We start from the raw sequence: 14,068 nt of genomic DNA, 5'->3' as shown, positions 1-14,068 counted from the left end.
AACCTTGGCATTAGTACAGGGTTTGGCATGCATCCATCCAACAAATACTTTTTATTTGTATGTTCTAGGTAGTATACCAAGTGTGGTGCATGTGTGTGCATGCACATAAAATACACTGAAATAGCCCACAAATGATTGCTCAGCCTGAATTAGTAAAAACCCTGAATTTTTCCCATACTTTTCAAGGGCCTAAATAGAAACAAATTTGAGCTGAATAAAGCATTGTTTAGATAGGTTCTTTTCAGGGCCTGTTTAATTATTAGATAGATATTATTTTCACTTAAAATTAAAATGGTTGTCCATATTCATTCATTAAACATATATTTATGAGCACCTTCTATGTTCCAAAGACTACAGCAGAACAAAATAGACCAAAAACAAACAAAAATACATAATAAAAACCTGCCCTTGTAGAGCTTGCATCCTATTAGGGGAGACAACTAAGTGAAATAAATCAAATGTCTGTGTACATAAGCTGAGGGAGAGGGACAGGGAGCGGAAAGGTTGCCTCACTGCTTGCCACAGGGATTAGAGCTGGGAGGTGAGAGATGGCCTGGAGGCTGGGCTTCTTCTACGGTAAGGGTCTTAACAGGGCATGCAAAGTCCTGGGGTTCCCACCTTATGCTTGCCACTGGTGTTATATGGCTCACGCCATGAGTTCTTGGTGTAGAAACCATGCTCCTTGTCTGTTTAAATGGACTTTGTATAAAAGGGGAAGCGTAGATCTAGTCATTAGGAGTTGTTCCACTTTACAGTTCCATTGTTCTGTGTAGATTCTAACCTGGAACCACCTTATAGCTCCTAAAATAAGGTCTCATTGATGGTACCAAGAAGATTTCCATCATGATTAAGAACAAAGACTTTGAAGTCAGACCTTGATTCAAAAGGCAGATCTAGCTGTGTGTCCTTGGGCAGGTTACAAAACCTCTCTGTGCCTTACTTTTCCATATCTATAAAATAAGGAATCATCAATCCTACTTCATAGTATTGTTATAAGTATTAAATGAGATAAAGCATGTAAAATGCAGGGCCTAGAATATACTAAGCTTCCCACAGACAGTAGTTATTAGCACTATTAAATGTTACTGAATGAATGGAATTCATGAAGTTGATATTAAACCTCAGATAGGCATAGATGTGTCATGAACTGCAAAGTGCTGTGATGCTATGTTATCTATATCCTGTCCTGTCCCACATACATATTTAGTGATGGGTTGATTAAAGAACTGTCCTTTTATTTCACCTCCATATTCTGGGGATATCACTTTGAGGCTTTCTAATGTTGCTACATTGGGCCCCAATATGCCAGGTGTTTGGAGAACAGATTCCTTATAAACAGTTCACAGTCCCAAATTCTCAAAATTCCCAATGAATGAAATGTGATTGGCCAATGCAGAAGAGTACAAGCTAATGGTGATAAAAATATCAACTGACAGTTATTAAAAACCTGCCATGTGCCAAGCATATGTGTCAGGCCACATACAACCCCTTTCTGCCCCTGAGAAAACTGAAGCTCGGGGTAGTAAAGAAAAAGTCAACCACTGGTAAGTTACAGAGGCAGAAACTGACGGACTCCAGAGCAGTCTAAGCCCTTCCCACCTACTGCCTCAAGCTGTCCCTCACTACATCAGGTGACCAAGCCTCAAGGCTCCCACTGCCCTCTGTTAAGATGTGTATGTGTTTTGTATGGGGTGTGATTGTTGTTTCTAAGTCTCCAGTCCTAATGAGATTGCCTTATATGGAAACTAATGTGAAAATGTAGTTTCAGCTATGAGGGTACCAGTCAGAATCCAGGGAGGGGCCTTCGTTAGTGCTTGATATAAATACAATGCCAGAGACTCAAACAGTGGGTCAGAGACTATAATAAGCTTATGTTTTTCTGTTTCAATGGTTTTTGGTTTTTTCCTTTTAATCTCAAGTTTAATTCTGATTGATCATTTGTTTTGCTGTTCTCTTACATGGTTCTGTGAAAAGAAGTATTTTGGGTTCGGCTGGTGGGTTGATGTAGCGAGGTTTGAAAGAGAGCTCGATATCTTAGGTTTTCTATCTGGAATTTGATGGTACTGTGAGTGCATTGAGCAGGCAGGAAAGAGGAAGTTTTGGAGGACAAGTTAACTCAGTAACCTGCAGGCTGTTGTTTGTATCAAAATTTTAGGCTGGACCAAACACTTACGAAGTAGGCCATACTTAGTCACCATTGTTGGGGGTCCAAAATAATTAAATATTGGCAAAGATGTGTAGCTTGACATCATATATGCCAAGCACTCAGAAGGCAAAGAATTCATTAATTTAGCTGGCCTTGGTTCCACTCAAACAACAAATATTTATTGAACATTTGTGAGTAAAACTCTCAGTACAAAGACAAGAAAAAGCAAAATCCTGCCTTTAAGTTCACATCCTAGTTGTGGTAAGACAAATCTGTGGGTTATTAAATAATAAGGCAAGAGTCCCTGAGCACATTCTAGATGAATGAGCCAGACCAAGCATGATGGGGCTTCAGAGAAAGATCATTTGGGGCTAAAGTAATATGTAAAAGATGAGTCATTTGAATCAGTGAGGAAGGAATGACCAAGCAGAGCTTAGAAATGGGATAACAAGATATATTCTGTACATTCAATTTGAACCAGAGAAGTTCAAAGTCAAGGTAAAAGACAAGGTAATGCAGCTTATGACAGGCTCAATATCAAACTGTAGAGCTGTCTTTTAGTCCTGTAAGTGGAAATTAGCTAAAGCAATAAAGACATGGTAAGTGCCTGGCTGGGTATCGGAGCAAACGAACAACATACAGGGTGGGGCAAAAGTAGGTCTCAGTTTATTCTTGTTTTTTTGTGTAGGTTTGTTTTATTTTAAATCTCACCCCAGGACATGCTTAGAGAGAGAGAGAAACATTGATCCCTTGCCTTTCATATGTGCCCTGACCCAAACCCACAACCTTTCAGTGTACTGAGCCACTCCAAGCAGGCTATTCTTATATTATTTATTTATTTATTGTATTTTTCATACGAACAACTGTAAATCTACTTTTGCCCCATCCTATATACAAAGGACATTGTAGCCACAGTTTAGTAACTTGCCCAAGGTCACACACTAGTAAATGACAGCAAAGCCCCATTATTAAGCACCACAATCCAGGAAATATAAAAAACATATGAACATTCATGTACAAGTTTCTGTATGGACATAATAGCCAAAAGGTAAAAACAACCCAAATGTCTATAAATGAGTGAACTGGTAAAGAGAATGTGGTATGTCCATACAATGGAATATTTATTCAGCTGTTAATAGGAATGAAGTACTGATACATGCTATAGCCTGGCTGAACCTTGAAAACATGATGCTAAATAAAAGAAATCAGACACAAAGGACCACATATTCTATGGTTCCATTTATAGGTAATTTCATAGAACCAGAAAATAGATTAGTGGTGGCCTAGGGCTATAGGGGTGGGGAATGGGGAGTAACTGCTAATGGGCATGGAGTTTTTTTGAGGGGGTAAAGGAAAATGTTCTAAATTTAGATTAGGGTGATGGTCTCATGATTATACAGAAAAAACCACTGAACTGTAATCTTTAAATGAATAAATTTTATGGTATACAAATTATATCTTGATAAGGTAGTAAAAATTTTTTAATTTAAGCATCTAAGATCACTCCAGGTTTTGGTGTGTACAGTGGCACCAGAAACAAGGGGGAATGTGAAACAGAGATAGGTGCATAGACCTGGAGCTCGGAAATGGTCAAAGCCAGATAAATGGATGGGACAGGACAGGCCCCATGCCAGTCCTCCCATCAGAAGGAAAATACAGAAACCAGTGACAGCTTTTTCTGCTGCCAAAGAGCTGACAGTTCTCTGTTATCAACGGACTAACATGTTGGTAAGAATGGGCTAAATTTGTCTTCTTTTGCTTTTGTTCTGCAGTTTTTGAGGAGCCGGAAGATCCAAGCAACCGGTCGTTTTTCTCTGAAATTATCTCTTCGATTTCGGATGTGAAGTTCAGCCACAGTGGGAGGTACATCATGACCAGGGACTATCTGACCGTTAAAGTCTGGGATCTCAACATGGAAAACCGCCCCATCGAGACTTACCAGGTACAGACCACCCTCCACCCATGGGTGTATCGCACACTTCCATTGTGGGCTTCCAAGTCAGCCTCTGCCCACAAGGGCTTATCACAACACAGAAGAATTAAAGTGGTATATCCTGTGGGAACCACAGGATTTAAGAGGAGCTGCATATGGAGGGGCTAGAACTTAATCCTTATCTACTGAGCACTTACTGTGTGATGGATACCGTAGATTCAGATGTGGTCCTGCTCTCCTGACAGTCTGGTAGAGAAGTGAGATGACGAGCAGGGAATTGAGTGTACGGTGATGATACTGAGGGCTTTCCTAAAGAAGTACCCCTTCATCTGAGTCTTGATTCCATGAACTAGCCAGAAAAATTATGTTCTTAGAATAGAGTGTTGAAAGGCCTGGAATCAAGAGGAACACGGTATGTTCAGAAAGGTACTCTCTGCATCTGGAATATGGAACACGGGGGCAGAAAGAGCTTGGAGATGTAGGCTCTGGTAAAGTAGATTAGGGTATTTTGTCTTTAGCCTGAGTACAGTGGAGAGCCATTAAAAATGCCATTGTGAATTTTGTTTTTACCATGTGTTTTATAGTTCAACTTGCCAAACGGATTGAAGGAATTTAGGGCGGAGGCAATGGTGGCATGCAGGTGGAGAAGGCGGGAGGATGGAGCGTCTGTGAGGTTTGCTAACTGATTGGGTGTGGAGGAAAGAGGAGTCAGGAAGGCTGTGTAGAGGTTTGTAGACTTACTGACAAAAAGAGACAGTACTGTTTAGAATGGTTGGCTGTTGTTGTTTTAAAGAGGAAGACTAGACTTTGAGGTAGAAAGGATTTGCAGAAGCTAATTCTAGGCAAGAGTACAATGGAAGCAAAGGTCAAGAGGCAGGAATAAACTAGTCTTATTTTAAAGATTCTTGGGTTAGATAAAAAGAAGTGGGGAAATTCTAGACAGAGAAATTTGGTTTACATATTTCTTCTTGAGATATAATGTGCATGCCATAATATTCACGCTTTCATAGTGTACAATACAGAGGGGTTTGGTCTGTGCCCAAAGTTGTGGGACTAACATTTTAAAATAAATATTCTGGTTGTGCTGGGGAGGAGACAGAGAGAATAGGTATGAGGTTATTGCAACATTCTGGCAAGGGGTGTAAGTAGCTTAGATGACAGTATTAGCAATGGAGGTGGTCAGAGTCTTGGTATATATCCAAGGTAAAACCAGTAGGATGGGATGTAAGAGAAAAAGAAGCACCCAGGATCACTCCCAAGGTTTTTATGCTGAGCAAAGTTGAGTTGCCATTTTATTTGGATGGGAAGTCACGAGTTTGGCTTTGACATTTTTAATTGGCTCAACATCCAGAAATACCAAGTAGGCAGCTCAGTATGAGTCTGGATACCTCTTGCCTAGAGAACAACATTGGACACTCATGAATATATTGAGGTTTTCAAAGCCTGAGAAAAGAAGAGGTTGGGTAGAGAAAGTGGATTTGGCAAGAGATCTTGGGAAGAAGTGGCCAGGCAGGTAGGGGAAAAACACAGGAATATCCTAGAAGCCAAGAGCAGAAACTGTCCTGAGGAGGGAGTCATCAGCTGCTGTTGCTGAATCAAGTAAGGACTGAGACGTGACCCTTGGACTTAGTGATGTAGAGATTCTCGGGAACCTCCATGAAAGAGGTGTAGGTGGGTGATGAATGAATGTCTGATTGGAGTGGGTTCAGGACAGACTCTGAATAGAGGACGTGAACATAGTGAATACAGATAACTCAAGAAATTTTATTCTGAAGGGGAACAGAAACATGGGATACAGGCTTAAAGAAGTTTTATGCCAAGAAGAAGCAGCCATTGGAGAGGGAGACAGCTAAAGGAACAAAGTCCTTGAGGGAAGAGGGTCCATTGCAGAATTGGCCTTAGAGGGGAAGATGGTCAATTCATCTATCAAAGAAAGAAGAGTGCAGTAGGCTTGTAAATTATGTGATGGGACTATAGACAGTTTCTTATGTCGATTTTCTCAGTAAAATAAGGTCATCAGCTGAGTGAGGGTGAAAAAAAAGGGTAAAATTCTCATGAAGAGAGTGAATTGACTAGGGCCATGGTCAGCAAACTGCGGCTCGTGAGCCACATGCGGCTCTTTGGCCCCTTGAGTGTGGCTCTTCCTAAGCCTTAACAATGTACCTACCTATAAAGTTTAAAAAATTTAGCTCTCAAAAGAAATTTCAATCGTTGTACTGTTGATATTTTGCTCTGTTGACTAATAAGTTTGCTGACCACTAACATGGAGTAATCAGCATTTTCAGATCATGGTTTTCAAACCACGTTTAGCTAAGAAATAGATATTTTAGCACACGTATAGAAATGAAATACCACTACATTTATATACTATATCAAAGATGGTAAATAAATGCTGATTGAGTGTCTAGAACAGGGGTGGGCAAACTTTTTGACTCGAGGGCCACAATGGGTTCTTAAACTGGACCGGAGGGCCGGAACAAAAGCATGGATGGAGTGTTTGTGTGAACTAATATAAATTCAAAGTAAACATCATTACATAAAAGGGTACGGTCTTTTTTTTTTTTTAGTTTTATTCATTTCAAACGGGCCGGATCCGGCCCGCGGGCCGTAGTTTGCCCACGGCTGGTCTAGAACACTGTTGAAAATAGACTGTGAGGCCTGCTCCAACGAGAAAGAATCCCATAATCAATTACTAAGGCTTGCCCTGAGCTGTAGACTTAAAAATGATGAGCTATTTTCAGGGTTTCCTATAGAAGAAGGAATGGCAACTTGTGAGCCAAATCCAGCCCTGCCTCTGTTTATGTGAATAAAGTTTTATTGAAACACAGCCACACCCAATTATTTTGCATACTGTCTATGGCTGCTTTCATGCTACAATGGCAAAGTTGAGTGGTTGTGACAGAGGCCATGTGGCCCACAAAACCTAAAATATTTACTATCTGACCCTTTACTGGAAAAATGTGTCAACCCCTGAAATATAAGAACAAACCAATAGAGTCTGCTCTTGGTAGGCCTCATGAGCAGACCATTAACTACCAACATCAGACTTCCACAAGTACATAATTGAGAACCCCTGGGTTGGAAGACTCAGTGTCAAAAAGGTCAAACACAATCTAATATGAGCACAAAAGCAAAATATTTGGAACATGGAGCATCGAATAAGATGAATTTTAAGTTCTCTCTTGCTCTGTTTTCTGTTTCTCGTGTATATATCTTACCTTATTCTTGCCTCTGATGGAGAAAGATGCATCTTCTTTGTCTAAGATTTTTAACAACAGAACATAAATGCAACATACCTTCACAGTAGCTCTTCTTTTCCTTCAGATGCCTTCAGTTGGAGGCAGGCAGGAGCTTCCCAGAATATCGATGCTGGGAGGAGAAAATACTAGTTCAGACAAGGTTTTCCCCTGAGTCCTTCCTGACTTTTATCCTTCAGGAATTACCTGTGGATAGTCACAGGGATGTAAAGTAAATAGTCAAGAATATTGTAATAACTGTATATGGTGTCAAATGGGTACCAGACTTATTGTGGTGATCACTTAATAAGTTATAGAAATGTCTAAGCATGGTGTTGTGCCTGAAACTAATATAATATTGCATGTCAACTGTAACAGAAAAATAAATTTAAAAATTATTTATTGAGTTACTGGTGGTGTGGTTCCCACTAGTGGGCCCCTTCCTTCCAAAGCTCACACATTCTGACACTTAATACTCACCTGTGCTGTTTCTATAAGCAAAGGTGAAGGATCAGGAAAAGTTCATCAAGGAGAGGACAGCCTGGGTCAGGCCTGAAAAGGCATACCTCCACCCTATTTCTAAACCTTACTGCTCTATCCCCTCCCTCCCTATCAAAATCCTAATTATTTTAAAGATAATAGTTGATACTTCTCCTACCAAAGGAAGGAAGTTGATGATCATAGTGAAGCAAAAGAATATTCTATCCCCTTCTTTATAACTTACGATTTCTTTAACCATTGTGGGACTCTGAGAAGTGCTGCATTATACAAACCTGCTTAACCAAGGGTTTGCAAAACTTACTTCCCCTTCTCAGAATACTCACATCTGTGCCTGGCCTTAAAAGTGCTCCATACCAGATAAGAGGAAGGAGGAGAGAAGGCTAAGGATCTGTTTTGCTCATCTTTCCCCTCCAACAGCAGGAGAGCTGGAGCGTCAGGATCAGAGATTTGGCTCCCATTGCCCCCTGGATTCACTCCCAGCCCAACTCCTCTCCCTCCCCCACGCATTACACACAGCCCAGAAGCAAGTCAGTGATGACAGCCAGAATCAACACTTTCTAGAAACGAGACCCATGCTGAGTCCTTTAACTCCACCATCACCTTCTTCATAGAAAGTAGTCTGTGCTTTGAGGGAATGGGGAGAACAGTCAAGACATGGAGTAAACAGAAGTATGGCCCAGAAACCAATCCTGTCTGCCACCTGTTATAAATAAAGTTTTACTGGAACAGTTCCCTGCTCATTTGTTTATGTATTGCCTGTGGCTACTTTTGCATTACAGGGGCAGAGCTGAGTTGTTGCAACAGAGGCCATATGGCCCTTTATATTGTAAAAAGTTTGCCAGCCCCTGGTCAATACCCAGAATCAGCCCTCTTTTGCCCTCAGATGCTTTTCTGGTTTTATGCTTAAAAATTCTTAACAATCACTCAAGATTTTCATCCCTACAAACAGAAATGGCCTTCTGAGCCACTTCAAAGGGAGAGAATGAGTTAATTTGCAGCAGAGATACCAAGTACAGAACACAAGTCTCATTCTTGCATCCCCCTTCTCCACCCACAGCCCTGAAGCAGACACCCTGGCAAGGCCCAGAACCTTGGGGGAACAACAGAGCCACGGTGGAGGAAACTGATTTGCAGTTAGCGATACACTGTCCCATGACTCAGCGAGCTTGTAAATACCCAAAACGTGTAAGGCCACATGGGATGAATCTTACCTCAGTCCTTTGCCCAGTACTCAGCACACAGCTGCGCCCGAGGTCAGCATCCCGCTAGACTCTGGACTCAGGAGAGGCGAGGGGCCCAGGCTGCAAGACAAGGGAGAAGGAACCGTCACTCTAAATCTGAACACAGTGACACATGCTTTTCCTACCATCCTTCTACCTTCACCCAGGTCTGTCTCCCCGTGGGCCTCATCTCAGGTCATTATCGCAGCTTCTGTGTGGGACTGAGACCCCGTGTACTATAGTACAGTGAGGCTAATGAGGCAGAGTGAGTGGGGGAGGCAGATTGCTAGAGTAGAGAGTGGGTGCCCTGGAACCCGAATACAGGGGTTCAGTTCCCATCCTGTCATGTTCTTTCCTGTGTGATGTGTCCAAGATCTTGGACACATGATGTCATACCCTGCACTTCATTAAAATGAAGTGCATGATGGTCCCTACATCCTGAGATGAGATTTTATGGATAAAGCACCTGGCTAATAACAAGTAACATACGATGTACGCCTATTATTATCATCACCACTCCTTACTACTGGGCCCTGTTGGGTGCCACTGCCCACCTACCAAGCTTGTTTGATCCATCTAGCCACATAAGCAGCCCATCCTAATGCCCCACAGCTGGAAAGGGCCGCACCTGGTTTCAGGCCGGGACCACCTGGATCAAGGCACATTTACACTGAAAGAATTAACAGCTCACGTCAACAGAGGAGGTATTCACAGACATCTTCCTTTTTTAAAATAATTGACTCTGTTGATGTATTTCTTCCTCAGGTTCATGACTACCTCCGCAGCAAATTGTGCTCCCTCTACGAAAACGACTGCATTTTTGATAAATTCGAGTGCGTGTGGAATGGGTCAGACAGGTAAGTGGCCGGGAGCCTCCCAAAGGCCGGTCCTCTCCAGGCGGAGGCCTGGGTGGTTTCTCTTCCATGGATGTCAATGTCAGGTCCCAAGGCCTGGCAAGGATGCCTTGTGGGTCACCGATGCCCCTGGGGCAGGCCTGGGAAGAAGGGAAGGACGTAGTGAGACCCTTGACTCCTCTTTCAGGACCAGCGCAGGTGACCCTTTGACATCAACGAGAAAATCTGATCTTTTACACACAAGACCCGCCCCCCCCCCCCCACCCCACACACACACACACACACACACACCCAGGGCCAGGCCAGCATGCCAAAAATGGAGAGCACTAATGATCCTCCCTCAAATCCCAGCACGAATGGTTCACATGACTGCAAACTTTCTAGATCGAAAATTATTTCTTGAAGCTGCTAGTGTAGACTTGGCCAAAGGCCCCGGCGGCTCATTAGCTGAATGCTAGCCGGCCCCATTTATCACATTCCCTCTACGTGATTTATTACTGTTTTAAGGCCTTTGATTTCAACAATGCTTCATATTACCTCCCCATAGTTCATTTTTAGTTTGACAAATACAGATGAATCTCTGAGTTCCAGGAGAACTTGGCTCAGGCTTCCAGGGTCTGTCCCTGGTGAAGGCGGCACCAGCACTACAGTATTGCCTAGAACAGTGATGGCGAAACTTTTGAGCTCGGCGTGTCAGCATTTTGAAAAACCCTAACTTAACTCTGGTGCCGTGTCACATATAGAAATTTTTTGATCTTTGCAACCATAGTAAAACAAAGACTTATATTTTTGATATTTATTTTATATATTTAAATGCCATTTAACAAAGAAAAACCAACCAAAAAAATGAGTATGCGTGTCATAGGTTCACCATCACTGGCCTAGAAGCACAGAAATCGATGGTGGCAAAGCACTCGGAGAGTCACACCTTTAGTGAGCGGGAGCTGTCCCTGTCCCTTGTTCGGCCTACTTAGCCAATGAACCAGAGCGCCCTCCACGTAGCCTGGAAGAAATCACCTTATGGCAGAGGGCCCAAGTCAGACCATCTAGCTGGCATAGGACCTGGGGAGGGGGGCGGTGAGGAGAGCGCAAAGCAATTGTGATATATGAACAAAAGCTCCTACAGGGGAAAGAAGCTAGCCAGCCCTGTTATTTTATCACTTATTTATATATAATGTACTTATTAATTGTACATATTATTGTGTATTTGTTGTCATTGCTCTCATTTCCCCTCTATCTTAGCCTAGATTCAAAAACTACACTTATTAAGCACCTACTGTGTACCAGGCACCTTCACACACATTATGTTATTTAATCGTGACCATGGATTAAATAACAGAATGTTATTTAACATAAACAACATAAAAATGTTAGAAAATGGGACTCTGCCACTTACTGGGCCCCGTTTGGTGCCACTGTCCACCTTGTTTGATCCATCTAGCCATGCAAGCAGCTCACCGGCCCATCCTAACGCCCCCAGCTGGGGAGGGCCTTCGAGATCAGCTTTAAATATGCACAATGCTTCATGGTTTCAAAGTGCTCCTGCTCTCCTCACCTTCTCCAGCCTCACAATCCTGAGCCCCACAACCCTGTGGCTCACTGACTGAGCCCCAGAACAGAAAGGAATCTAGGGAACAGCAGTAATTAACAAGGAAGCTTATCACGATCCTTATTTCCAGGTCCAAGGCTGGTTGCTCTTGGCGACTGCGAAGGACATCAGAGCCTGTTTGGGTGTTTGTTTTTAATAAAATGTGTGGGGCCATCAGCAGGCCACAGGGGGGCGGGGCGTGCTTTGAAAGGCACCGCAGGGACGTGCGACGGCCCTTTCCCCACAGCACTCAGTTGCACCGTTTCCTCTCTGCCTTTCAGCGTCATCATGACCGGCTCCTACAACAACTTCTTCAGGATGTTTGACCGAAACACGAAGCGTGATGTCACCCTGGAGGCCTCGAGGGAAAACAGCAAACCCCGGGCTATCCTGAAACCGCGAAAAGTGTGCGTGGGGGGCAAGCGGAGGAAAGACGAGATCAGCGTCGACAGCCTGGACTTTAGCAAAAAGATCTTGCATACAGCTTGGCATCCTTCAGAAAATATTATAGCAGTGGCGGCTACAAATAACCTATATATATTCCAGGACAAGGTTAACTAGGAGGACAAGTTATTATTGCTTAATAATCTCACATACTGAATACTAGTCAAACACGTTTTTAAATGTTTCTTTGGGTCTTCATTTGATGCATTGACTTTCATTTCCCTACACGGAAAACAACTGGGATAGAATTCAAAGGAGTCCAACTTTCCCATATCCCCAGTTCTAAGACACTTTGTCCAACCCAATAGGTCCCGGACACTTCTGTTTAGAATTGAGAGCTGCCAGCTAACAGTAATTCTTCCATAGTTGACCTGAATTTCTGATGCTTTTCTTTGCCCAGTTTTCTCTGGTGGGTCCCGTGTTTTGTTGCTAGGTGTCTGCTGAGATAAAATGAGGTTGTCTGTAGTATTTAAAGTGAAAGGGGATACGTTTTTTTTTTTAATTAAACAATTCCCTTTGATTGAAAAATTCAACAAAAAAATAAATACCGTTTACTCTACTCTTTAGAGAAATGCTCCTTGTTTTGTGAGAAAGAAAAAAAAAAGAACTAGTCAGCATCTCCTGCCCCAACAGCACTTTTTTTTTGCCATTTTCTTTTTTAACAATTTCATTTGAGCCAGAGATTTATCTCATGAGGCTGTGAAGGGGATGCTGAATGAGAAGGGGAGGACCGCATCAGCGCCGCTATGGTCTTTCATTTGTAAGCGCCATAGAAAGAGCCTGAGAATCTGGCTGGGAAGCACCGCGAGTGCTTCAGGGGACATAAAGGGAGCGCTTCTACACGGCGCTTCTCAGGGCTGGCTTGGCAAGGCCACGGGGGCCAGATTCCATCAGCCGCTCTGTTCCTCTTGCTTTTTGTCATTTTAAATGGCTCCATATAATCCTCTACTTACACGTTCCCTGGCTTTTTCTCTTCACCCTTTTCCAGCTTACTTACTCCATTGACTTCTAAAGGCCGGGCCCTGGTTGTTTCCTAGCTGGCGTCCTGCATGAAGCTGGAGGCTGCGGGGACCAGCCCTGGCTCCCTGAGCAGGCCCCCTCCCCTCTTCCTGGGTTTGGTAACCAAATGGAACAACCCATCGATCTCCACTGTCGCTAGAACTGATACAGCCAATAAAAATGCTGATTTGTACAGTCTAATTGAGCACTTCTAACCCTCCCCAAGCTCACCATCTGAAAAAAATGGAATCCGGGGGAATGGAGATGCTTTGACATTAGAGTGACGTTGGCTTAAACCTGTGGAGGCTGGTTCGTCCTTCCCCCAAGTTGAAGATTCAAACTAAAACTTCCAGAAGGTTCAATGTGGCACACCTCTGGAAAGGAGACACAGTGAATTCAAAGGACTGAAAAGCAAAAGGTTTCTCAGAATAAGCAACACATAAGCAGAATTGTAAAGCAGGTCGCCCACCAGGCCAAGCATATTATGGCGTTTCTAGTAGAGAGAACATCACAGGTGAGGTCTGAAGCAAGCGTGGATGCTGCACGCACGGCAGCGTGAAATGAATGTTTCTAATTAGATTAGAAACACTTCAATTTGTCAGAACTGGCCTGGCCCCTCTTTCTTTCGTGCATCCAATAACAAACAGTTATGAAGCCCCTAGACCCAGGTACAGTATTTATATATAAAATAAATAGAGTAAAGGGACACCATATATACTTGTTATGTGACAGCCTCTGAGCAAGGCACTTTTTAAAACCATTACGACCCCCTAATGGGTAAATACATTATTCCGTTTTTACAGCTGAGAAACAGACTGAAAGGGATTCGATGGCACCGTCGCGGTGACACAGCCACAGTCCGATCTGGAGCTGTCCTCTCCCAGGTCCGTGCTGCTCCCACCACAGTGATGGGTAACACAGAGCTGCCCTGTCCTGTCTCTTTCCACTGGCGAGGACACTCACAAACACGCCGTCTCTCTGCGACCGAATACTGCCTGACAGCTGCGCAGGAATACAAATCTGGTCACCAAAGCAGAGAGTGAAGTCAAGTAGCTCCCAGAGGCCTCTAACCCCTGACCTGGACCTTTTTATTACCTTTTAACCATCCCCCAATTTAGATCTTCCACGCCCCATTAGCTAAACTGCT

General features: G+C 43.2%; 1 protein-coding gene across 6 annotated transcripts in view; it reads left to right on the top strand.

Moving 5' to 3' along the window:
- Nucleotides 1–12,482, top strand: part of PPP2R2B (protein phosphatase 2 regulatory subunit Bbeta) — a 362,719-nt gene extending 350,237 nt beyond the window's left edge. For all 6 annotated transcript variants that reach the window (XM_081091206.1, XM_081091205.1, XM_081091204.1 and 3 more), the window contains 3 exons: nucleotides 3,919–4,088; nucleotides 9,802–9,893; nucleotides 11,760–12,482. In XM_081091206.1, the coding sequence (XP_080947332.1) occupies nucleotides 3,919–4,088; nucleotides 9,802–9,893; nucleotides 11,760–12,039 (542 nt within the window). In that variant the 3' untranslated portion in view covers nucleotides 12,040–12,482. The remainder of the gene's footprint in view (nucleotides 1–3,918; nucleotides 4,089–9,801; nucleotides 9,894–11,759) is intronic.
- Nucleotides 12,483–14,068: the final 1,586 nt, after the last annotated feature.

The sequence above is a fragment of the Myotis nattereri genome (genome assembly GCF_964212035.1).
Source record: "Myotis nattereri genome assembly, chromosome: 5".
Classification (NCBI taxonomy): Eukaryota; Metazoa; Chordata; class Mammalia; order Chiroptera; family Vespertilionidae; genus Myotis; species Myotis nattereri.
Note: the sequence above shows the minus strand (reverse complement) of the source record. Positions and strands in the feature narration are given on the sequence as shown.